Source organism: Neofelis nebulosa, chromosome 10 (genome assembly GCF_028018385.1).
Source record: "Neofelis nebulosa isolate mNeoNeb1 chromosome 10, mNeoNeb1.pri, whole genome shotgun sequence".
Taxonomy (NCBI): Eukaryota; Metazoa; Chordata; class Mammalia; order Carnivora; family Felidae; genus Neofelis; species Neofelis nebulosa.
Genome location: NC_080791.1, coordinates 63,398,223 through 63,422,929, shown reverse-complemented (window position 1 = coordinate 63,422,929; position 24,707 = coordinate 63,398,223). Strand labels below are relative to the sequence as shown.

General features: G+C 42.4%; 2 protein-coding genes across 16 annotated transcripts in view; one reads left to right on the top strand and one right to left on the bottom strand.

Annotated features, from left to right (window-relative positions):
- DNHD1 (dynein heavy chain domain 1) overlaps nt 1–24,707 on the bottom strand; it is an 80,782-nt gene that overhangs the window by 37,330 nt on the left and 18,745 nt on the right. For 8 of the 15 annotated variants that reach the window (XR_009249722.1, XR_009249724.1, XR_009249723.1 and 5 more), the window contains 8 exons: nt 22,080–22,334; nt 21,834–21,971; nt 21,644–21,695; nt 12,082–12,347; nt 11,748–11,991; nt 4,418–4,575; nt 3,836–3,961; nt 3,469–3,745 (listed from right to left, as the gene is read on the bottom strand). Coding sequence is in view for 11 of the 15 variants with exons in the window: in XM_058688058.1 (XP_058544041.1) it covers nt 3,469–3,745; nt 3,836–3,961; nt 4,418–4,575; nt 11,748–11,991; nt 12,082–12,347; nt 21,644–21,695; nt 21,834–21,971; nt 22,080–22,334 (1,516 nt within the window). In the remaining 4 variants the exon portion in view is untranslated. Of the gene's footprint in view, nt 1–3,468; nt 3,972–4,417; nt 4,576–11,747; nt 11,992–12,081; nt 12,348–21,643; nt 21,696–21,833; nt 21,972–22,079; nt 22,335–24,707 lie in introns of those variants that run through there. The other 7 variants (XM_058688062.1, XM_058688067.1, XM_058688060.1 and 4 more) reach the window with 6 other exon arrangements.
- On the top strand, nt 599–1,742 carry LOC131487397 (dnaJ homolog subfamily C member 8). Its single transcript, XM_058688074.1, has one exon. The coding sequence runs from the start codon at nt 608–610 to the stop codon at nt 1,367–1,369; it is 762 nt and encodes a 253-aa protein (XP_058544057.1). The 5' UTR covers nt 599–607; the 3' UTR covers nt 1,370–1,742.

Genomic DNA, 24,707 nt, shown 5'->3' with positions numbered 1-24,707 from the left:
CATAAGCATGCGTATACATATAATATGTGTGTACTTCTAAATGCAATGGAAATTACAGAGTAGATGCCGAGAAAATGGAAGTTTATAAGATAAGCTCATGATATTTCCTCAGAATTCAGAATACAGGAATGAATGATGCTGAAGATAAAAGAAATGGAGAAGAGATCCAGAAAATCCAATATACAAGTATGAATTCTGGAAGGAGACCAGAGCAAATCTAAGAGCCATTATCAAATAACTGATAAACAGATTACCTGCCCAGGAAAAAAAAAATCAGATTGATAACAGATTGGCGTACAATGCTAAATATCAGAAGACAATGATGCAATATCCTAGGTTTGGAGAAAAAAAATGTCTGTGGCTTCAGAATTCAATATCTAGCCAATCTGTGATATAAGGACGTTATAAAGTCATCCTAGACATAAAGAACTTAGAAATTTTAACACCTCTAACTCCCTTCTTAGAAAAAATAAATACTCAAAGAAATATTGCTGCCATTTAAGAATGAAAATAATGAAAAGATGAGGTATTTCTAAAAATGGCAGTGCAACAACATGGATGGACCTAGAGGGCATTATGCTAAATGAAATGAGTCAGAGAGGGGGAAATGGCGGCTCCAGGAGAGAGCGGGGCTTCGGCTGGCGGAGGGAGCACTGAGGAAGCATTTATGACCTTCTACAGTGAGGTCAAACAAATAGAGAAGAGAGATTCAGTTCTAACATCCAAAAATCAGATTGAAAGATTGACCCGTCCTGGTTCCTCCTACTTCAATTTGAACCCATTTGAGGTTCTTCAGATAGATCCTGAAGTGACAGATGAAGAAATAAAAAAGAGGTTTCGACAGTTATCCATATTGGTGCATCCTGACAAAAACCAAGATGATGCTGACAGAGCACAAAAGGCTTTTGAAGCTGTGGACAAAGCTTACAAGTTGCTACTGGATCAGGAACAAAAGAAGAGGGCCCTGGATGTAATTCAGGCAGGAAAAGAATACGTGGAACACACTGTGAAAGAGCGAAAAAAGCAATTAAAGAAGGAAGGAAAACCTACAAATGTGGAGGAGGATGATCCTGAGCTGTTCAAACAAGCAGTATATAAACAGACCATGAAACTCTTTGCTGAGCTGGAAATTAAAAGGAAAGAGAGAGAAGCCAAAGAGATGCACGAAAGGAAGCGACAAAGGGAAGAAGAGATTGAAGCTCAAGAAAAAGCCAAACGAGAAAGGGAGTGGCAGAAAAACTTTGAGGAAAGTCGAGATGGTCGTGTGGACAGCTGGCGGAACTTCCAAGCAAATACAAAGGGGAAGAAAGAGAAGAAAAATCGGACCTTCCTGAGACCACCGAAAGTAAAAATGGAGCAGCGTGAGTGACCACCTAGGGTCGCGGCCACAGAACCTTCCCCCGACTGTCTCCCCTCCTGCTTCGAAGGACTCATTCTCTCTTCCCATTTCCACCCCAACATAGAATAGTAGTTGCTTTTTAGTCCATTTTGTTTTCAATACAATTTAATATCGATCAGAGTAATTCTTTTGTACATTGAAATGAGGGGCTCAGTTTAAAATGAAACCTTACCCCACCCCCACCCCTAGACCAACCAGGATTGGAAGGTGCCACCATGGGTGCCGCCTTCTCTTCCCACAGCCCGTAACTTAATGTTTTGTACTTCACTGAATTGTGATGGTTAGAAACCTCGTGTATAGTTTGTGGAAATCATCCAATTAAACATATTGCTTAAAAAAAAAAAAAAAAAAAAAAATGAGTCAGAGAGAGAAAGACAAATACCATGTGATATCATTCATGTGTGGAATCTAAAAAAACAAAACCAGTGAATAAACAAAACAAAAAGCAGAAAACAGACCCATAAATACAGAGAACAAACTGAGAGCTGCCAGAGGGGAGGGAGGTGGCAGGTTGGGCAAAATGGGTGAAGGGGAGGGAGAGTTACAGTGCCTGGTTATGGAACGGAAAAGTCGCAGGGATGAAAGGCACAGCATGGGGATATAGTTGATGGTACTGTAATAGCGATGTATGGTGACAGATGGTGGCTACACTTGTGGTGAGCACAGCAGAATGTATAGAAGCACTTGTCAAATCACTATCTTGTACATCTGAAACTACTGTAACATTGGTTGTCAACCATACTTTGATTAAAAAAAAAACAAAAGGGAGTGGGTAAACAAAACCAGTAAACCTTATATGTGAAAATAGTTGATAACTTGGTTATAAAACCAAGCAAATGTCAAAACTATTAAGATTGGGGTGCCAGGGTGGCTTAGGCAGTTAAATGTCCAACTCTTGATTCTGGCTCAGGTCATGATCTCATGGTTCATGGGTTCAGGCCCTGTGTCAGGCTCTGCGCTGACAGTGTGGATCCTGCTCAAGACTCTCCCTCTCTCCCTCTCTCTGTCCCTCCTCTACTTGTGTTCTCTCTCTCTCTGAAAATAAACTTTTTTTTAAAGTATTAATTAAAATAAGATACATAATGGAAAATATAGAATAGTATTAATAATCTAGCTTTAAGATCCTGGATTATTTTAACAAAAGCTGGGAGTTTGGTGAAGAGCTAGGGATGGACGATGGAACTAAAAGCATGCTCTCCGGCTTCCTGGGCCTAGCATCACAAGGCTTGAGGCCCCTACTCTGCCTTTTCACAAACATACCCAATCCCTAGAGAAAAGTTTAAGGTTTGTAGTCTATGTCAGTTAGAGGGTCTCTCCATACTTGGCTGAAGAAAAAAGTCCCTTGCTTAAGGATGGTCCCAAGGTGTCCCCTCCACCCTACATTTGGCCAAACGGCCCTGGGACTAGGGATGCCCACAGGCAGAGTTGGTAATCGTTGGTAGTTGGCAAAGAGGCAACTCAGAAGCAGTGTGCCCTTCCAGGGGATAAAAGTAACCAAAAGAAGTGACTGAATCTGAAAGGAGAAACTTGAGCCCACAAAGTTCTTAATGTGCAGAAGGGAACCAGTCTAGCTGCACCCCTTTGTACAGAGGGCTAAGACCAATAGTTCTGCCCTGGTCTCCTCTGTGGGCCAGGGAGACCCTCGGCAGCTGCCCCTCTACACTACATTGGCTGGAAGCAGGGGCTATGACTTATCAAGACCTATTTTTAGCTGGGACCTGCAGCCTGGTACAGGACTGGGCTGGATCAGCTAAGGACTACAATGAGGGCACCTTTACATTTCCCCTGCAGAGGCTTTTAGCCCTTCAGCCCCATCACATTCTAATGTAACATTCACCGATTTGCCTTCCCTACCAGACTGTGAGCCCTCTGTCTTCCCTCGCTAAGCAGAGCCCTTAACATAGCCAATGTACAAAGGTTCTGTCCTGTAATTTTCATTTATAAAAGAGACTAAAATGAAGGTATGTGATTCCCGAGACTTGCTTAGGGACACTCAGGATACAGGACCCTTATCTCGGTTGATGGGTCTCTCACAGGATGGTGGTAGAGGGAGCAGGGATCCTCAGTACCGGTGAAGGTGGCATAGGCATGGTGCAGTTCACTGAGGTGACTGGCTGTGTTCTGGAACTGACGCTCCAGGGAGATGAGCTGACGCTCCATGCTCCTCTGTTCTTGCGCAGGATCCATGAAGGGGCCAGATAGGGCGTTCTCAATCAGACCTTCCAGCTCCACAAGTGCCGCTGCTATTAGCTGCTGCAGCTTGGGCACAATGGCATGTCGCTTGCTGAGCAGGAACTCTGAGGCCTGGCTTTTCTCAAATTGAAATGCCTCCCACACATCCAGTAGCTGTGGGGCAAGGGGAGTGCGGTCAGGTAGGTGTGGCTGTGGGGGAGGGAGACTGGGAGGCATGGGTGACTTCCCCAACTGCCTTCTCACCGAGATGTCCAGTGCCTCATTCTCAGCACTAAAGAGGCTAAAGTGGTTGCGGATGAGTTCGTGGAGTGCCCGTATATATTCCATTCGCTTCTCCAGCTCTGCATACTGCTCGTTGGCCTGGTTCAACTGCAGGGGGCTACAGCATGAGACCGGCACCCCCACAACCCTGTGCACCAGTTTGGGCTCATTCTGAGGGGAACTCCCATCTTCTAGGGGCCCCAGACCCCAACAGCCACCTTTACCCAACTGGGATCAGGGGCACTGTGGGATCAGATCCCATCTGACCCAGGTCTCTCTGAAGACAGCAGGCTCCTCCCCCACCAAGTCATTACCCTGATGACAGGGTGACAGATCCCTAGCTGACTGTCACAGAGTCTCTCTCACACCAGGGCTTCTCCCTGACATGAGGAAACTGAGGGCCACGAGAACAGAGTGAGAGTAAGGACAGATCACACATGTGAGCACAGTTTACAAGCATCAAGCCCCAATGGGAGCTCAGCAGAGACCTGAAGAGAGTGTGTTGAGCATGTGAGCAAGATGGGCCCCTGGATAAGCTGGGAAGGAAGGATGAGAAAAGCCCACCTTCTGGGAGCACCGTGCAATGGTATGTATGTCTGAGTTGATGGTTTGGAAGACCTCCGTGAAATCTGTGAGCTCCGTTATTAGTTGCTGACTGCGGGTCCAGCACTCATTCTGCACATGTGTAAGAATGTCCTTCCTGATGCCATCCAGCTTGGATTCTGAAGACAGGAGAAGGTTCGGTGTTAGGAGGTGCATGAAGAGAAGGGGTGCTGGTCAAGCGCTGTGGGTCCACAGTGGGGGAGGGGTAATGGGGAAGCCAGACCACAAATTCATTCCCTGACTCAGTGAACACTTACTGGACCCCCGCCCAGTGTCTGGCCAGCTGCTATCCACTGGTGCTATCCACGGCTATCCACAGCTACTAAAGGCTATGCTGGACACCGGGAGACCAGAGTGGGTGGGTGAGACAGAAAATGTTCCCACCCTCAGAAGTTCACAACGTGGTGACAGAGATAGACAAACAAATGGACAATCACAAACCAGTGCGATAAATGCTCTGCAAGTGCCCAGCCTGACATAGTGAAAGGAGAGGAGCCCTGAGGAAGCTGGGAAAGGCCTCCTCCAGCAGGGAACACTGGAGCTGAATGCTGTGAGGAGCTAATGCTCCAGGGGCCAAAGGCATGCCAAGCAGATGAAATAGCATGTGTAAAGGCACGGGAATGACATGCTCACGAATAGTAGAACAACCTATCCTGATAAAAGTTTTCTGTTTGGGGAGTCTTAGTGGCTTTGCTCTAGTAGAAGAAGTAGCAAGAAGAATGTGTAATCTGTGTTTTGTTTTTAAGGATTAGAAAAAAAAAAAAAGAAGCTGTCAGGTGGATATGGGGCTTAGAAAGTAAGATTGGAGGCTGCCTTTGGTGATATGAGCAACTCCACTGTTTCCAAGGGCAGGAATAGCACCAGTATGCCTCACCAAATCACTAACACCACTAAAGTAACACTGATTATAAGACACATCATTATTTTATATACCATGCAAAAAGAAAAAAACAATGCCATCTGGACTCTGACATGCTATCAATCATAATACACCTCTTAAGTTCAGAGATGTTAAAATATGCCCAGGACAGCAAAATACAATACAGAAATATGATACACAGTATACCACGAAATACAGTATAGAATGCTTGCTTACTACATGCCATATACAATGTCAACTACTTTGCTTATATTAGTCCTTTCAATACTCACAAAACCCTTTGAGGTAGATACTATTATTGTCCCTGTTTTACAGATAAGCAAACTGAGCCTCAGGAGAGGTTCAATAGCTTTATCAATATCACATAATGTCAACAAAAGTCCAGGACAAGATGACTTCATAGGCAAATTCTACCAAATATTTAAAGACAAGTTAATACCTATTCTTCTCAAACTATTCCAAAAAATAGAAAAGGAAGGAAAACTTCTAAATGTATTCTATGATGGCAGCATTACCCTGACACCAAAACCAGATAAAGACACCACTAAAAAAGAGAACTGCAGGTCAATATCCCTGAACACATGTGCACAAATTCTCAATTAAATACTATCAAACTGAATCCAACAATACATTAAAAAAATCATTCACCTCGATCAAGTGGGATTTATTCCTAGGTTGCAAAGGTGGTTCAATATTCACAGATCAATCAATGTGGTACATCACATTAATAAAAGAATGATATGATCATTTCATTAGATGCAGAAGAAACATTTGACAAAGTATAATATCCATTCATGATAAAAACCCTTAACAAAGTAGATTTGGAGGGAACATACCTCAATATAATAAAGGCCATATATGAAAAACTGAAAGCTAATATCATCCTAAATGGGGGGAAAAGTGAGCGGTTTTCCACTACAGTCCATTCTCAACATTTTTATTCTACATAGTACTGGAAGTCCTAGCCATAGTTATCAGACAACAAAAGGAAATAAGAAGGCATCCAAATAGCCAAGGAAGAAGTAAAACGTTCACTATTTATAGATGACATGATACTATATATACAAAACCTAAGGAGCACCTGGGTGGCTCAGTCCATTGAGCGTCCAACACTCGATTTCAACACTTGATTTCGGCTCAGGTCATGATCTCATGGTTCCTGAGTTTAAGCCCCACCTCCAGCTCCCTCCACATTGAGCTCTGCACTGACAGTGTAGAGCCTGCTTGGGATTCAATCTCCTGCCCCTCCCCAACTTGCACGCATGCGCATGTGCTCTCTCTCTCTCTAAATATATAGATAAATTTTTAAAAATTAAAAAAAAAAAAAAAGAAAACCCAAAAGACCACTAAAAAACTGCTAGATCTGAGAAACAAATTCAGTAAAGTCTCAGGATATAAAATCAACATACAGAAATCTATTGCATTTCTATACATCAGTAAAGAAGCAGCAGAAAGAAAAATTAAGGAATTAATCCCACTTATAGCTGCACCAAAAACAATAAGATACCTAGGAATAGACTTAACGAAAGAGGTGAAAGATCTGTATTCTGAAAACTATAAAACACTGATGAAAGAAACTGAAGCTGACACAAAGAAATGGAAAGACATCCCATGCTTGTGAATTCAAAGAACAAATATTGTTAAAATGTCTATACTACCCAAAGCAATCTACACATTTAATGCAATCCCTATCAAAATGCCAATAGCATCTTTCACAGAGCTAGAACCAACAATCTTAAAATTTGTATGGAACCACAAAAGACCCAGAATAGCCAAGGCAATCTTGAAAAAGAAAAGCAAAGTTGGAGGCATCACAATTCTGGACTTCAAGTTACATTACAAAGCAATAATGTAGTAATCAAAGCAGTATGGTACTGGCATAAAAATAGACACATAGATCAATGGAACAGAATAGAAAATCCAGAAATGAACCCACAGCTGTATGGCCAATTAACCTTCAACAAAGCAGGAAAGAATATCCAATGGGAAAAAGACTGTCTCTTCAACAAGTAGTGTGGGAAAACTGGACAGCTACATGCAAAAAAGTGAAACTAGACTACATTCTTATACCATACACGAAAATAAATTCAAAATGAATTAAAGACCTAAATGTGAGACCTGAAACCATAAAAATCCTAGAAGAGAATACAGGCAGTAACCTCTTTGACATTGGCCATAGCAACTTCTTTTTAGATATATCTTCTGAGGCAAGAGAAACAAAAGCAAAAATAAACTATTGGGACTTCATCAAAATAAAAAGCTTCTGCACAACAAAGGAAAACAATCAACAAAGCTAAAAGGCAACTTACAGAATAGAGATGATTTTTGCAAATGACATATCTGATAAATGTAAAATATATATATAAAGAACTTATAAAACACAACACTCCAAAAATGAATAATCCAATTAAGAAATGGGCAGAAGGCATGAATAGACATTTTTCCAAAAAAAGACATTCAGAAGGGTAACAGGCACATAAAAAAATGTTCATCATCACGCATCATCAGTGAAATGCAAGTCAAAACTATGAGATATCACCTCACACCTGTCAGAATGGCTAAAATCAACAACACAAGAAACCACAAGTCTTGGTGATAATGTGGAGAAAGGGGAACTCAATTACACTGTTGGTAGGAATGCAAACTGTTGCAGCCACTGTAGGAAACAGTATGGAGGTTCCTCGAAAAGTTAAAAATAGAACTACCCTATGATCCAGCAATCACACTACTGAGCATTTACTCAAAATATACAAAAATACTAATCCAAAGGGATATATGCATCCCAGTGTTTACAGCAGCATTATCTACAATAGCCAAATTATAGAAGCAGCCCAAGTTCCATCCATTGATGAATGGGTAAAGAAGATGTGGTGTGTGTGTGTATATAGAATAAAATATTATATATTATTATATTATATATGATTTATGTTAAATAAATTATATCATATCATCTTATTCAGCCATAAAAAGAATGAAATCTTGTCATTTGCAACAATATGGATGGAGCTAGAATACTATGCTAAGCAAAGTAAGTCAGTTGGAGAGAGACAAATACGTTTTCACTCATATGGAATTTAAGAAACAAAACAAATGAGCAAAGGAAAAAAAAAGAGAAAGAAAGGCAAACCAAGAAACAGACTCTTAACTATATAGAGAAGAAACTGATGGTTGCCAGAAGGGAAGCGGGTGAGGGGATTGGTTAAACAGGTGATGGGGATTAAGGAGTGCACTTGTGATGAGCACTGGGTGCTGCAGAGAAGTGCTGAATCGCGATATTTTACACCTGAAATTAATGTTACACTGTATGTTAACTACCCAGAATTTAAATAAAAACTTAAAAAATATATCACACAGTGGCAGGGCAAATATTCAAACTGAGGCAGCCTGGCGCCATTCTGTTCTATTTTATGTTTTGAGGGGTGAAAATAAACTGACTTATCCTGTATGAGCATCTCTGCAACTAGAAAGTGAGGTAGTGAGTTCCAGGGACAGATAATTGAGACACACTGGGTATGACCCATCTGGAGCTTCGAAGGAAGTAACCAATAGGACTCAATACCAAGAGATGAGACCGAGAAAACCAAGAGAGAGGGAAGCCATGGAGGGACATCCAAGGTTGAACAGAACACAAGGAAGAGAACATCTCCTTTTCCAGACTATCCCTGTGCCCTCTAGCAGTAGCTAGGCTGTTGCAATTGTGCTGCTTAAAAAAAATTTTTTTTAAATCTTTATCTTTGAGAGAGAGACAGCACATGAGCAGGGGAAGAGCAGAGAGAGAGGAAGATACAGAATCTGAAGCAGGCTTCAGGCTCTGAGATGTCAGCACAGAGCCCGACATGGGGCTTAAACTCACAAACTGTGAGATCACGACCTGAGCCAAAGTCAGACGCTTAACTGACTGAGCCACCCAGGTACCCCTGTGCTGCTTTTTAGACCAGCAGTATCAGGCAGGTGATGGCAGAAAGGAGCTCAACAGCGACATCATATGGTGTAAATCAGCGACAGACTGAAAATACCAGAGGGCTGCTGGGGGTTAGAAGTTGGAGATGGATGGGAAGACAGATTTGAGAGATATTTAGGAGGTAGAAGAATGGAAGAGATTTGGTGACAGGTTGTATGTGGTGGAGTTAGGGAGAGGGAAGAATAAATGATGAACACTAACTCACAAGAGTGAATAATTATGTCATTCACAGTGCAGGGAAGCCCAGGCAGAAGACGAACAGAGTTGGAGGACAAGTAGACAAAATTAGATCATAAGAAGAATGAGAGTAGACAGAAGGGGATAAGGTTAAGTGAAAAAATCAAGCACCTGTTGCATGCCTTATTCAATGCTAAAAACACTGCAAAAAATATCTCATTTACTCCTCCTTATCATAACCCTGTGGGTGACTGCATTATCACGTCGTTACAAATAAATGAACTGAACAGTGACCTGAGGTCACACAGCCAGTGAAAAGCAGAGCCATGATTCTGAACCCCATGGTTTTCTCTCCATCCGCTCTTCTTGAAGAGGCCAGCTGATCTTGGACTAAGGACGAAGAATCTAACAAACTAGAAAGAACAGAGGCTTCCTGAACAACATTGGAGCAAAGCCAAGGTCAGAAAGAAGGTTGGCTAACCACAGGCCCTCCCTGTTCCTCCCATGCCAGCCTGAATCCCCTATACATTTAGGTGGGGTTGAGGGAGGGCAAAGTGGGGAGTTTGTGGCCCAAAAGCTACATAATTTGGCATGTGCTTTTATTTGTTGAAAAGGAAAGACAAGGAGGGTGAGGCAGGCAAGCACTTTCAAGAAAGCTCTTTCAGAGCCACCCAAAGCCACCCACCTTCATAAAGAAAGCAGCCCTGGGGACCATGGGTCTGATAGAACATTCTTTCTGCAGGAAGCAGACACTATTGGTTATTGGGAGCTAGGTGAGAAAATGGAACCACCTTTCTGTTTCCTAGAAGTGCAAATCAATGGCTTCCCAATCTACCCCACTGTGAACCTTTCTAAGACCAGTTTCTAGGCAGAGACACTTTAGCTAGTAAACAATAGCATTAGACATCCTTCCCATTGGAAAGGAGGGGGGAAAAAAAAGAGGACCAAAACTAGGTTTTAAACCAGATTTCTCAGAGACCCAGAGAGACCAACAACTAGGCCTTGGTCTAGTGGGGGTAGATAAGAGACAAGAGGGAAACTGAGATGGTTGAGGAGGAAACAGATTACAGAATGGGTTTCAGCTCCACCTTCCATGTGGAACTTAGGGAAGATATCACCTTGCAGATTGCCCACATGCTAACATGAGATATCCATAGCAGGGTAGAAATCATGTGATGTGTTGCAGCAGAAAGAGGGCTAAATACAATGCTCCCAAAGTCCCCCATAACTTCCAAATGGCAGGGGATACATAAGATAATAGAGATTTAATAACCAGTGGGCCTGGATGGGTTCCATTGTAGAGGGGTGAGGGACCCTGAAGCAGAAGCTATGGGAGTGGCCAGCCCAAGACAAAGATCGAATGAAGGGTTGACTAAAATCCCATGGATCTGCAAAGCCAGCAGGATCCAATGCAGGGCTGAGTTAGCAAAGGTAGACATTCTGAGCTCCTACTAGCCAAGAGAACACACACAGTTACACTAGCTACTAGTTACAGATGCTGCAGCAGCAATGTCAGAAGGAGGGCAGAGACCAGGAATGGATGTATCACACCGCAGTAAGGGTTGACAGAAGCCAGCAAAGAAGAGCACACAGCCCAGCAGCCCTTTCCAATGCCAGCTGCCATCTTGGGGAGGAAGAGGAGCAGAGGACACTTGAGAATAAAAACAACTCAGAACTGTAGTACGAATTTTGAATTGACCAAATACCCAAAATAGACTGAATTAAACCAAAAGTGCTGCTTTAAATGAAAAGTGCTTTCATTTTCAATTGGAATACATTCTTCCGCCATCTGCAGAAGTTAGGACTACAGAGTAAGAGGACATCAGTTAAGGAGACTAACATTTTATACATGCAACTTATAGTGTCAATTTTGACTCTGCTGCGTGTGGGGAAGGGCACTCTTGATTCCTGAGAATATCTGCAAAGAAACTGAGCTCACTAGCCTAAGGAGTAGGCTAAGATTTTTCTCACTCACATTTGGTTTGAACTACTTCCATGCCAGAAAAATAGAAAGTGTCAGGTGACAGAAACATGTTTCCCAAAGAGCATGGGGAATGAGTAGTGCCAAAACAGATGGAGAGGCTATCATCTGTAATGATCACACCTTTACTTGCAAAGGGAAGGGGCTGGGACCTGGGACTTTGGGAGGCTCTAGAGGTCCAATGAGGGGCCTTCACCAAAAGTCCTTGAAAGGACATTTCCAGGCCCAAGGAGGGCCATGCGGATGAGATAAGGAAGGTAGAAGGAAAGGAAAGAGGATAAGCAGCACTCACCCATCTCTGCCTGTATGTGATAGCAGTTCAGCTGCAGCAATCTGCCTTTTGTGATCAACTTCTTAGGTATATTGGAGACATCCGTCTGCCACATGTTCACGCGGCTCACCAGCATCATGTAGTTCTTGATGGGACAACCTCTCATGGACTCCAGCTTCTGAGGCCCCCAGGCTTGCAGGAACTTATGAATGCCTGTCATCCAGTGATGTTCCTTGCAGAATTCCTTCACCTCCCACAGCATGCCCTAGGTACAGACAAGGTGCTTAGGGCAGAGGTGGGTGGCTATGATTGGTATTAGTGGGCATGACCCCACTGCTTAAACCTCTTTTCTCACCTCCAGCAAGGCCTGCTGCAGAGTCAGTGCCTGCTGGATTCGAGGACTGTTGTCCAGGTCTTCTTGCAGCTGCTTATAATTGGGGGGCAAGTACTGACCCCGCAGCCGGCACCCACGGACCTCCAGGGCTTCAGTAACTGTGTGAGACTTCCAGGGCCACACCAATCCTATATTTGGGCCACAAAAGATGTGCACAGCATCGCTAGGCTGGCCCTGGAGCTTGGGCATGATGAATTCCTTGTTTGAGTCCTCCTCTTCATCTTCTTCTAGTGGGACACATGCCAAAATTGTCCATGAGTGCCCTTCAGGGCCTCCACACAACCTCTCTCCCTACCTGAGTGTGTACATTACACACACACACACACATGCGCGCACGCACACACACACACACACACACACACACACACTCCCTGCTCCTGAGTGAGTTTACACATACATCTATATTACAAATACCAACCCACTGAGGGAATTTACTAGTTATGGCTCAGGTTCAGAAAACAGAATTTAGTTAGTATAAGCAGAAAGGGAATTGTTATGGGATATTAAATGAGTTGCAAATAGTTGGAACGTCTGACAAACAAAAACACTCGAGGCTGAGCATCTATGGCTCTGTGCTGCCTGGCAAATTGGGATGTCACTGCCATATCAGCAGCTACAAAAGCACACTACCTCTGTTATGATCTCCTCCAGCAGAATGGATGGCATATGTGTTGGCTCTCTCCCCTTCTTACCTTAATTCTGAACTGAAATCTCTTGGAGATCTCAAGCACATACAACATCTAGCTATAAGGAGATCTGGGAAAAACTCCAGCCTCTGTGGAACAGAGGAAGAGGTGGCAAAGATGTTGAACATGCCAGTCCTCAGTATGTCTTAAGGAATATCCTTGAGCCTGGCTTTTCCTTTAACTTCTTAGAAACCGGCTAAGTGCCAATTTCAGTATTTGTGTTAAAACTTTGTGCAAAAAGGGGTTGATGGGCACCTGGCTGGCTCAGTCAGTTAAGCATCCCACTTTGGCTCAGGTCATGATCTCACGATTCATGAGTTCGAGGCCCACACTGGGCTCTCTGCTGTCGGCACAGAGTCTGCTTCCCCTGTCCCCCTCTGTCCCTCTCTCTCTCTGCCCCTCCCCCACATGCACTCTCTCTGTCTCTCACACAAAAAATAAACAAAAAAAAGTGGGGGGAAGCATTGAAATGTTCAGAAATTAGATGCATAGTACCAACACCTAAACATACATTCCCCCCCCCCCAACAAGTCTCAGTTCTCAGGTCTCTTCTCTTCTCCATCTGTAGTTTCTAGGAGAACTCATCCAGTTTCATGGTTTTAAATACCATCTATTTGTTCTCAAATTTATGTCTAGTTCAGATCTCTCACTGAATCCCAATCCCATTTAAACAATTGCCTATTCCACATCTCTACTTGGACGTCTAACATGTACCTCAAGGGGCTCCTGGATGGCTCATTCGGTTAAGCATCCGACTTTGGCTCAGGTCATGATTTCACGGTTTGTGAGTTTGAGCCTATGTCAGGCTCTTTGCTGACAGCTCAGAACCTGGAGCCTGCTTCAGATTCTGTGTCTCCCTCTCTCTCTGCCCCTCCCTGGCTCACATTCTGTCTGTCTCTCTCTCTCTCTCTGTCTCAAAAATGAATAAATGTTAAAAATTAAAAAAAAAAAAAAGATCTCTGATTTCTCCCTTATCCCAAACTACTCTACTTGCAGTCTTCCAACTTCAGTAAATGGAAACACCATCCTTCCACTTGCTCCAGTCAAAAACTTGAGTTATCTTTGACTCTTAACCTAACATACAACACACCCAACCATCACAAAATCCCACTGAGTCTACATTAAAAATATATCCAGAATCCAACCAACTCTCATCACCATTACCACCACCTGCCCCCTTACCTCAGCCCAAGTCACTATTAGATTTTCAGTTAGAAGGGCATTACTGCAATGTCCTTCAAACTCCTCTCCCTGCTTTGGGCCCTTGCTTCCAACACCTTACAGTCTCTGCCTCACATAACATCAAGAACGACCCTTTAAAAATAATACTAGGAGGGATTCCGGAAAAATGGTGGGAGTGACGGCACAATTTTGAAATCTCTCCCAAATTCCCACATAAAAGGACATAAAAGTGACAGATCAATTAGACAGTAAAACCCCAAACCCAATGATAACATTTTAGTGAAAATGGGGCTAAGAGATCCTTACAAACCCCCAAATGCAAGTGGGTGGGGACAAAGCACCTACAGCCTCAAGAGTTACATGACATTGTCATTTGTAGGGGAGGAAGCAGAGGGGAATAAAGACACAACTGACAGACCTGAGACTAGGAAAACTCCAATACAGCCCAAAGGCATTTCCTGGGGATCAGAGGGCAAATCTGAGAACAGGAGGTGAAAGTGGAGGGAGTTTTCCCACTCCAAAAGCAATGAAGTCTGTAGGAGCTGAAGCAATCTATGCCCTATGGACTCCTGAAACCAACTGGCCAGGGTCCCTTCTGGGACAGAGCTTGACAAGAAGGAGAAAGTGCTGGGGTGGAATTAAAACTAAGCAGAGTGGAAGCAATAGAGAAAAAGAGAAAAGGTCCAGACAAAACTGGGAGAGCAAAACAGAAACCAGGAAATCTCAGAATGCTGGCCACCAGTTTTTGAACCCTACAGAAAAACAATAGAAAAGGAAACAGAGAGGTTAGAAAGCCATTTTGAACCTCACCTCTTCCTAAAAGTTCAGAAAAGCCATTTTTTCAAAGGTGAGCAACAGAAAAGTATCAACATCAAACTCGTACAAAACTTTTATAAGAAAAAAGAATCCGGACAGAATAACATCTTTTTTTTTTTTAATTTTTTTTGAACGTTTATTTATTTTTGAGACAGAGAGAGACAGAGCATGAACGGGGGAGGGGCAGAGAGAGAGGGAGACACAGAATCGGAAGCAGGCTCCAGGCTCTGAGCCATCAGCCCAGAGCCCGACGCGGGGCTCAAACTCACGGACCGTGAGATCGTGACCTGAGCTGAAGTTGGACGCTTAACCGACTGAGCCACCCAGGCGCCCCCAGAATAACATTTTTAAAGACAATGGAAACATATCAAGAAACAGTAAAACAAGCCCATTGCAAAACAAGATAAAAGACACTAGGAAACTTATATAAGTCATGAAAGAAGAACACATATCAGAATTAGAAAAATTCAGAAATCATTTGATAGAACTCAGGAAATAATTAGAAATAAAGGGAAAAATCATTTCAGAATGGAAACTTAACTTAAAAGGAATTTGAGAGCAAAGAAACTTAACAGGTAATACCTTAAGAGAAATAAAATGTAAAAAAAGGATAACTATAAAATAAAAAGGAAATAGAGGTTTTTTTTTTTAATTTCAAGATAAAGGGACAAATATTTGGGATAGATGATAAGGATCTAACATACATGTAACAAGAGTCCCTAAAGAAAAAACCAAAGCAAGGGAAGAGATCAATACTAAAAAACTTCAAGAAAACTTTCCTGTGGGACACCTGGGTGGCTCAGTCGGTTAAGCGTCTGACTTCAGCTCAGGTCATGATCTCGCGGTTCGTGAGTTCAAGCCCCACGTCAGGCTCTGTGCTGACAGCTCGGAGCCTGGAGCCTGCTTCAGATTCTGAGTCTCCCTCTGTCTCTGCCCCTCACCTGCTCACGCTCCATCTCTCTCTCTCTCTCTCTCTCAAAAATAAATAAACATTAAAAAAATAAAAAAAAGAAAAAAAGAAAACTTTCCTGAAATAAAAAAGACGTAAAATTACATTTTGAAAGAGCATACCTGAGAATACTGACTCAGAATGTTCAATAACAAGCATACTCTACTAAAATTACTGAATTTCAAGAAAAAAAAGAAAAGAAATGTTTCAGGCATCCAGGCAAAAGGGGAAATAAAATTTTGCTTCCACAAGCCCTTCCTGAGGAATCTAAAGAGAATTAGCTTCAGACAAACAAAATTACTGAGAGACTGATCAACACAGACTGCTTAAATACATTGTTGCTTGTAGAGCTAAAATTAAATGAGATTTTACTAAATATCAGTTACTAGAAGGGAAACAATATAGTATGAAATGATGCTGTGGAGAATGCTGGTAATTCTCTTGCTTGCCAGGTTTTGAGAATGGAAGACTAGAACCTTGGAAGGCATGTTGGCTGACTACCCAATAGCTATTCCCTTCTCCCTTCTTCTGTGGTGGTAGAGTCCATCTTCCACGAGAAACTAGAAATGTCAGCCATTTGACTTCCCAGCCCTTCTTGCTGCTGGAGGTAGCCACATGACCTAGATTTTTACAATGAGATGTAGAAGTGTGTCTGCTGGGGAGTTTCTGGAAAAGATTTCTTTTCCTGATAAAATGTGAGAGTTAGAAAAAAAAATAGTTTAGGGGCGCCTGGGTGGCGCAGTCGGTTAAGCGTCCGACTTCAGCCAGGTCACGATCTCGCGGTCCGTGAGTTCGAGCCCCGCGTCAGGCTCTGGGCTGATGGCTCGGAGCCTGGAGCCTGTTTCCGATTCTGTGTCTCCCTCTCTCTCTGCCCCTCCCCCGTTCATGCTCTGTCTCTCTCTGTCCAAAAATAAATAAAAAACGTTGAAAAAAAAAATTTAAGAAAAAAAAATAGTTTCAAACAGAGAGGGAGGCAAGTGATAAGAGACTCTTAGATACAGAGAACAAACTAAGGGTTGATGGGAAGGGTGGAGGGGTAGGGAAATGGGTGATGGGCATTGAGGAGGGCACTTGCTGGGATGAGCACTGGGTGCTGTATGTAAGCGATGAATCATGGGAATCTACTCCCGAAGCCAAGGGCACACTGTATACACTGTATGTTAGCTAACTTGACAATAAATTATTTAAAATAATAATAATAATAATAAAACCTTTAAAAATATTTTTTAAAATCTGAGTCGGGCAGGAAGAGCTCTCCCTCCAGTGCTTGTTTCCCTTTCCCCTGATTTTGCTTAAGAATGGGATGCTTGGAGTTGGAGCTTGTCTTGCATTTATAAGGCAATAAGCCTAAGGATGAAAAAAAACTTTTTTTTTTTTTAGTTGAATCTATTTGAGACAGCCAGAGACAGCACAAGTGGGAGAGGGGCAGAGAGAGAGGAAGAGAGAGAGAGAATCCCAAGCAAGCTCTACCCTTCCAGCCAGTGCAGAGCCTGACACAGGGCTCAAACTCACGAAACTGTGAGATTATGATCTGAGCCAAAATCAAGAGTTGGATGCTCAATCAACTGAGCCATTCAGGCGCCCTGAAAAAACTTTTTTGATTACAGCCTCCCCTACCACACACACCACTCTAAGAGGCTCTGCCCTTACCTATAGCTAAAACCAGAAAGGAGCAGGGGACAGACGTGAGGAGCCTGATACTTGATGACATTTTTGAGCCACTGAAACAACCTGGAAGCACCTACCTGGAGACTTCTCATTATGTGACAATTGTTTTCACTGTTAGGCTACTCTCAGGACTTCTGTTACTTCCAGCTAAAAGCATTCTCGGTGACTCAGAATTCAAACACATAAGCAAAGTCAAAAGACAAAGAGAAATAAAGCCTCAATGACATTGCCTGGGTGCTGAATCCAGCTCAGCCTGAATCCAGCTGCATCCATGTATTTTTTTAGTTATGGGAGCCAATAAATTCCCCTTTTTGCTTACGTAGCTCTGAGCTAGAAACATGTTATCCAAACCCAACTTGCACATTTAGGCCTACATAATGTAGGTTTATAGCCAATACAAGCATAGCTAAAGATTGGAGCCTCCTCTACTATACATACCCTTCTAAGAGGATCTGCTGTTACCTGTAGCTAAAACCAACTAGTTTGTAACACAACCCATTCCCCTTCCCAGAGCTAATGGATATGTGGTTCTCTCTATAGGGTAGGTTAAATCAATCATATTCCTTCTCTTGAAAATTTGAAATAAGTCAGTCACACATACAGGAAAACTTAACTGACAGATCATCTAGAGTCAAGGATGGGGTTGGTACCACAGGACGCCCAAGTCATTTGGAAGCAATAGTTATAAGGGAGCAGAAAGTTCAAAGAAAGCAGAGACAGCTAGTTTTAGGAGAGAATCAGGGGAACTGGGAAGAAGCACAGAGAGAAGTAGAGATAAAAGGATAAGCAGCAATTTGAGAGATGTGGCTCTCTTCCTGACTTTCTAGTCTCCATTTCTGTGAAGAGTGGTGCTATTACATCTTTTCTGCCTTTGAATTTGGTAACTTTCTGTTTTGTGAGCTCCGAAACACGAGACAAAGTTGAAGAACTATGATTGAAGGTACCAAGACCCACAGGAGCACTCAAGCAATACGGTGCGATACAGTCAATTCATGTGTGATTCTGGGCCATGGAAAGAAAAGCTAGTGTATTTTTAATACAACTTGGTGAATGCAATATCCCAACAAAACAAAACAGAAGTCACTAACAACTTCATAGCCAAGTGAAAGAAAGAGTCAAATAAAGCTTTCTTATGATAAGAAATATGATATCAATTAAATCAAAGAAACATAAATTACCTGTCACCACTGAGGGATTTGGGCTTCAATTTAAAATAGATATGTATCAGTATAATGTGTGTGTGTGTGTGTGTGTGTGTGTGTGTATAAGTCAACCTGGAGCTGCATTTTTAAATATCAATCTAACTGTGAAAAACCAAATAATGTAGACCTTTACTGTAGGTTTCCTTGAATGAGTCACTCAGACATTGAGTCACTCAGACTGCTGCTCAGTCCACAGAGCAGCAAAAGCTTCTCGTCAAACATATTTATATACTTTTCATGTCTTCAGTATTTCTTACAGGATGATTGGGAAAAAAGTGTCTCTTCTCTTCCATTTCTGGTCTAGTCACTGTTACAATGCTTACCTCTATTCTTCCTCTTGCTGGTCATACTCATTATGTGTCACACTCCCAAGAGACCCTTCCTGCCACATGTAGCCCCTTGGCCAAAATATACAGTAAGGACAGTTTAATTGTTTACATTCTATCTCTACGCTAACTTCAACACCACCCCAACCAAAACATACAGGAAAGAGTTTATAATAAAAATGGAGCAATCCTTTGTCCCTTCTCAGTGTAACAGATTTATCTTACCACAGATATCAAAAAGATACACTGATCTGGGTAAAGTTAACGTAAGAACCTTAAGTTCCTGAACTTGACACCTGCCAGATGAGAAGAATCATTATCTGATTGTATTTTCCTATTTTTAAACTGCTCAAAATTCCTGAAACGATTGTAAGGGTAACAATATTGATCATCTTTTTTTGGTTCTAGTACTAAGACTGTTCTGTGGAAAATGTTGGAGAATGAAGCTTAAAGACTGCAAGACATGTTGCAACTATGTTATTAGTAATAGATTGAGTCTTCTTCTAGGGGTCAGACTCTAGTCAGTGTGTAAGTTTCTACTGTAAGGGGCTGATTTTTCATGTTTGTATGTATAAGTAGAGCTACTGAAATTATTTTGTAATTTGGCTAAAACGATGTACACATTTTGCCTCACTTAAGTAACAAATTTCTCAGATAGATGTATGTTTCTTAAACACCACTAGTTCTGTTTTAACTGCTAGATATTTAGATTTATTAAATACTACTCCAATTTTCATCAAGAATTTAAGAAAAATCCTAAATCAGAACTTTGGTTCTAGTTCCTCCATGATATTACTGTGATTTTCCATGTCAATCTTTTTTTTTTTTCCTTCAAATGTTGGTTTTGAAAAATCTCAAATATGTAAGAAAGTTTAAAAGTACTACAAACCCCTTTTACCCATCCACTTTGATTCAACAATTATTAACATTTTGCCCACATTGCTTTGATTTTCCTTTTCTCTTTCCTCAAAAACATTTGAAAGTAAGATAACAAGCATCAGGACATTTCATGCCTAAATGTACCAGTCCGTGGTGATCCTTTAAAAGTAGAAGGGATAGGGGCGCCTGGGTGACTCAGTCAATTGAACGTCCAACTCTTGATTTCAGCTCAGGTCATGCATGATCCCAGGATTGTGGGATCAAGCCCTGAGTTGGGCTACTCGCTGACCGTGGAGCCTGGTTAAGAGTCTCTCCCTCTGCCCCTTCTGTGTGTGCTCTCTCTCTCTCTCTCTCTCTCATTCTCTCTCTCTCTCTCTCTCTCAAAAAAAAAAAAAAAAAAAAAAAAAAAAGTAGACGGGATAACCCAGGACATTGCAAGTGAATATTTTCACTTTCATTATAATTTAGAATAAAATTTTAAGGTTTTTGCTTGTTTTGCCATTCAAAGAAAAATACTACAATATACCAAAACATGAATTAGTAAAAAATATGAGAGAATAATGTGAAATTTCTGGTTTTCCTCAGTCCTTAATACTAATAATGCTAAGAAGTTACTATCTTTAGCATGTATCATTATGTGCTGAGCACTACACTAGACATATCACCTCTTTTAACTGCAAGTTAGGTATTTTAACAAAAATACCTAATTCCCATTTTACAGGCTAGTAAACTAATGTGTTTGGTTCTAGAGCCCTACCTCTTTCCACTGACCATGTAAAACAAATATCAATAGTCTCTACCATTTAACCTAGATTCGCTTGAGAACAAATATGCCCCAATTGGTGTGATTTGTAAAAGACATGTGCTGCTTTCAATGAACCTTCCACTTCCTTGTCATCTATTCCCTAAAATTGACTTCATGTCTTTATTTTTAAAAAAATTTTTAATGTTTATTTATTTTTGAGAGAGAGAGAGAGAGAGAGTCAGAGTGTGAGCAGGGGAGGAGTGGAGAGAGAGGGAGACACAGAATCGAAGCATGTTCCAGGCTCCAAGCTGTCAGCACAGAGCCCGACACGGGGCTCAAACTCACACACTGTGAGATCATGACCTGAGCTGAAGTCGGAGGCTTAACCAACTGAGCCACCCAGGCGCCCAACTTCATGTCTTTAAATCATCCTGCTGAAAACATACTAGTTGAGTCAAGGCGGTGGTGGGGGTTAAGTACTTACATGTCAGATGTGCCTGAATGCATGTAATGGTTTTATTTGTAACTGGGTTAGTATTGCAAATAAAGGAAATGTGAACATGTATTTCCTCCCTGATTGTTAACAAGTTTGAGGACTGAAAGCCAGTAATAACTGGTCACCATAATAGCTCAATACTAATAGATTATCTTACATGAAATGAAAAAGAGTTGTCTGAAATAAAGCAAATATCAAATAAGCAGAGTTCTTCAAGTAAGTACAAATTTACTTGGCAATCAAATTTAATAGTAAACAAAATGCCATTATGACATTAGAGAGTAATTTCACGGAGTTTGAATGAACGAGAGGAAGGACAATGTACTTACATTCTTTTACACACCTCTCATTCCACTCAACTGGATGCACACACATGCACACAAGCACAGGCATGAGTGAGCAAAGACACATCCACACTAACCCCCGCCCCCCACACCTGTGTGCAGTACCCAGGTCATAGCTGCTCCCTCCACACCTAAGGCCTAACTCTGTGGCCATGCCATTGGCACTGTGCATGTGACTCTCCCTGCTCCTTCCACACTTCCTACCCCCCTGCCTGTGTCTCCTTAAATACCTTCAGAAATCAAGGAGTCCCAGGGGGTCTTCAGGTCTGTAGATTGCATTACCTTCACACCAAGGCAGGTAGAGGGGGGTAGAAACAGAAAACAAGGAACTAAGTTCAGACCAGGCTGAGAACTTCTGATTACACAGGGGATTAGAATTGGGAATTCCTGCAGCCAGCCCCCCTACCTAGTCCAGAATACCTTCAGGGCAGAGGCCTTGACAGACTGCAGGCCCCCAGTTAGAATCTGGATCATGTTTTCAATACATGGCTCATGAGACAGCTGGCCAAAATCGTCAAAGACCAGCTCTGCTGAGAGAAAGGGATTCTGCCTTGGGGCCTGTCAAGAAAGGTCAGGACAGCTCGTGGGGCTACAGGTCAGTATCTGCTGTCTGCCATGTGGCCTTGACTGCTGTCCCGCCTCCACACATGCCATCCACTCCCTTACCTGCAGGATGTTGGCCACGAAGGAGGTTATCTCCTCCTCTATGATAGACACAAGGTTCTGGCCAATCATGTGGTCCACCAGGCGGGCCAACTGTCCCAGCCGCAGCAACCACGCCTCTGTCTGCCTCAGCTTCTGCTCCAGCTGCTGGCCCTGTTCCTTCTGAAGATACACCGAGAGTTGGTCAGTCCTGATCCTCTTGCAGTTTTTCAGCCGCTCCTGCAGGCCCTGTTGCATGTGATACGTATCCTCGTGAACCTGTCAGAATAGAGAGTGGAAAACTCACTGGACAAAGGGAAAAGAAAACAAACTGGCTACCCACTGGCCTGTGCAAAACTCTTGGGTCTCAGAGTCTGAAACCTAGCACCTCGATATACCCACGGAAGGCTGCTTTTTGGTAGAGATTAGCCCCCGAAATCCTTTAGTGACCAGAGAAGATGCAAAATGGAGAACATACATTGAGAGGCCACAGTGCTAATTTGATAGGCCAGGCCTGTCTGCTAAAGGCCTCAAGGATCGAACTCAGAGAGAAAATGTGTGTGTGTGTAAACAGAGAAGCTTACTAACACACAGGCTACACAAAAGAAGAGAAAGATTGGATAAGTAGGGCAATAATTCTAGGACACGGATTCCAATCAGCAGGGCTGGGAGGTGTGGCCTGCTGGCTAGCATAATACTCCTTACGTGACAGCAGATGCTGCCTCGGGGCACTGACAGAGGCTTTCCACTGGGGGGATGAAGAATGTGGGATAAAAGTCTAAGAGCCTCTTGGTGGCTCTTTCTCACATCTGGGAGGTTGCTGACAGTTGCCACCTCTCAGGATTTGTCCTGTTGAGGAACAGAGGGGAGACACCAGGAAGACATGCTTGGCCAGATGGACCTTCTTTTTTTTTTTTTTTAATTTTTTTTCAACATTTTTTATTTATTTTTGGGAGAGAGAGAGACAGAGCATGAACGGGGGAGGGGCAGAGAGAGAGGGAGACACAGAATCGGAAACAGGCTCCAGGCTCCGAGCCATCAGCCCAGAGCCCGACGCGGGGCTCGAACTCACGGACCGCGAGATCGTGACCTGGCTGAAGTCGGACGCTTAACCGACTGCGCCACCCAGGCGCCCCCAGATGGACCTTCTGTCCCTGAAGCTCTCCTGTCTGTTGTGATGCTCAGTAGACTCTGTGATTAGATTGTATTCTGCTCAACCTGAGCTCAAACCCCAGTCTTCTGAGACCCAGACATAAGGCACTTGAGGCCTGAGCCACACATCATACACAAATGTGCCCTTGGGCTTGACAAGAGGTTCTCTTTCACGCTCTAGAAATACCCTCCACACTTTGAGTGCTTCCCACTTCACAGCCCATAGTGCGACGCATCACCACGAGCTAGTTACTCGTGTCACTCGTGCACTGCACTGGCAATTCTACAAGGACGAGGCCTCTGTCACATCTTACTGCATTTATTGCTTCACATAATGCCTGGCACAGGTGGTTCCACAGGACATATAAAAAGAATGTATCTCTCAAGCTGAAAGGGCTTACTGAGTGCCAATTAGGATAAAACCATACACAAAGCAACAATAATTACTACACAAGTATGTAATCAGTATACATTTTTAAAGCCTCACCACTAAGGGGCAATATCTTCAATACCTTCAAAGTTCTGAGGAATTTTTTTAACCTGTAATTCTGTATCTAGCCACAGTATCACACTGAAATTTGGGGATGACTAAAGACATTTTTAGATATACAAAGACTCTAAACATTTACCATCCACAGATTCTCTCTGAAAAAAATTAAACAAAACAAACAACAGTATATTTTTGACAGAGGAAAATGAATATAAGAGCTACAAGAAGCTTTGATGAGCAAAGACATTTGTAAAACATATTGCCAGGTCTAAATGAGATGGGTACAAAACAAGAATGTTCATAACAATCCAGAATTAAATTCCAGTAGATCTGAACATAAGTGGAATAGGGAGGGTGGAGGGTGGGGAGAGGAAGAGAGGAGAGAAAGGAAATTAGAATACAGTAAAGGTTCTTATTCTGCTAGGGAGAAAGACATGGATACAAATGCACACTTGGCATTCATTCACTCAAAACACTCGCTGAGCACCTACTATATGACACAACCTATAAGAAGCACTACAGATATATCAGTGAATGAAACAAATAAAAATCCCTACCCTCTTGGAGGTGGGGGGAGAAATACAATAATATATAATATAATAATATATAATAATAAATAAGTAATTTATATTCTATATAAAAAGGTTATAGGTGCTATGAGCAAAGGAAACACAGAGTAGAAAAAGGGGTCAGGGATGCTGGTGATAGTGGGGGTTTGCAAGTTTAAATAGGGTGACCCAGAGAAGGCCTTCTTGACAAAGTGCTTTTAGAAAAAGACATGAAAGAGACATTGTTATAAAAGTGTAAATGGAACAGCTACATCTTTTGAGCAGGTGTATACATTTCTTACATATGGATTCAGCTGCAAGTGAGAGAAAACTGGAAAAAAGTTCAGTTTAAGCAAGTAAAAGGTTTATTTAACGCAATAAGAAATCCCTTAATGGTATATTGGCCCAACAGTATCGATAAAAACAACACTCGTTTTGGGGCACCTGGTGGCTCAGTCGGTT

Coding starts and splice junctions, on each gene's coding strand:
- LOC131487397 (XM_058688074.1), top strand. CDS start 608: ATGGCGGCTCCAGGAGAGAGCGGGGCTTCGGCTGGCGGAGGGAGCACT.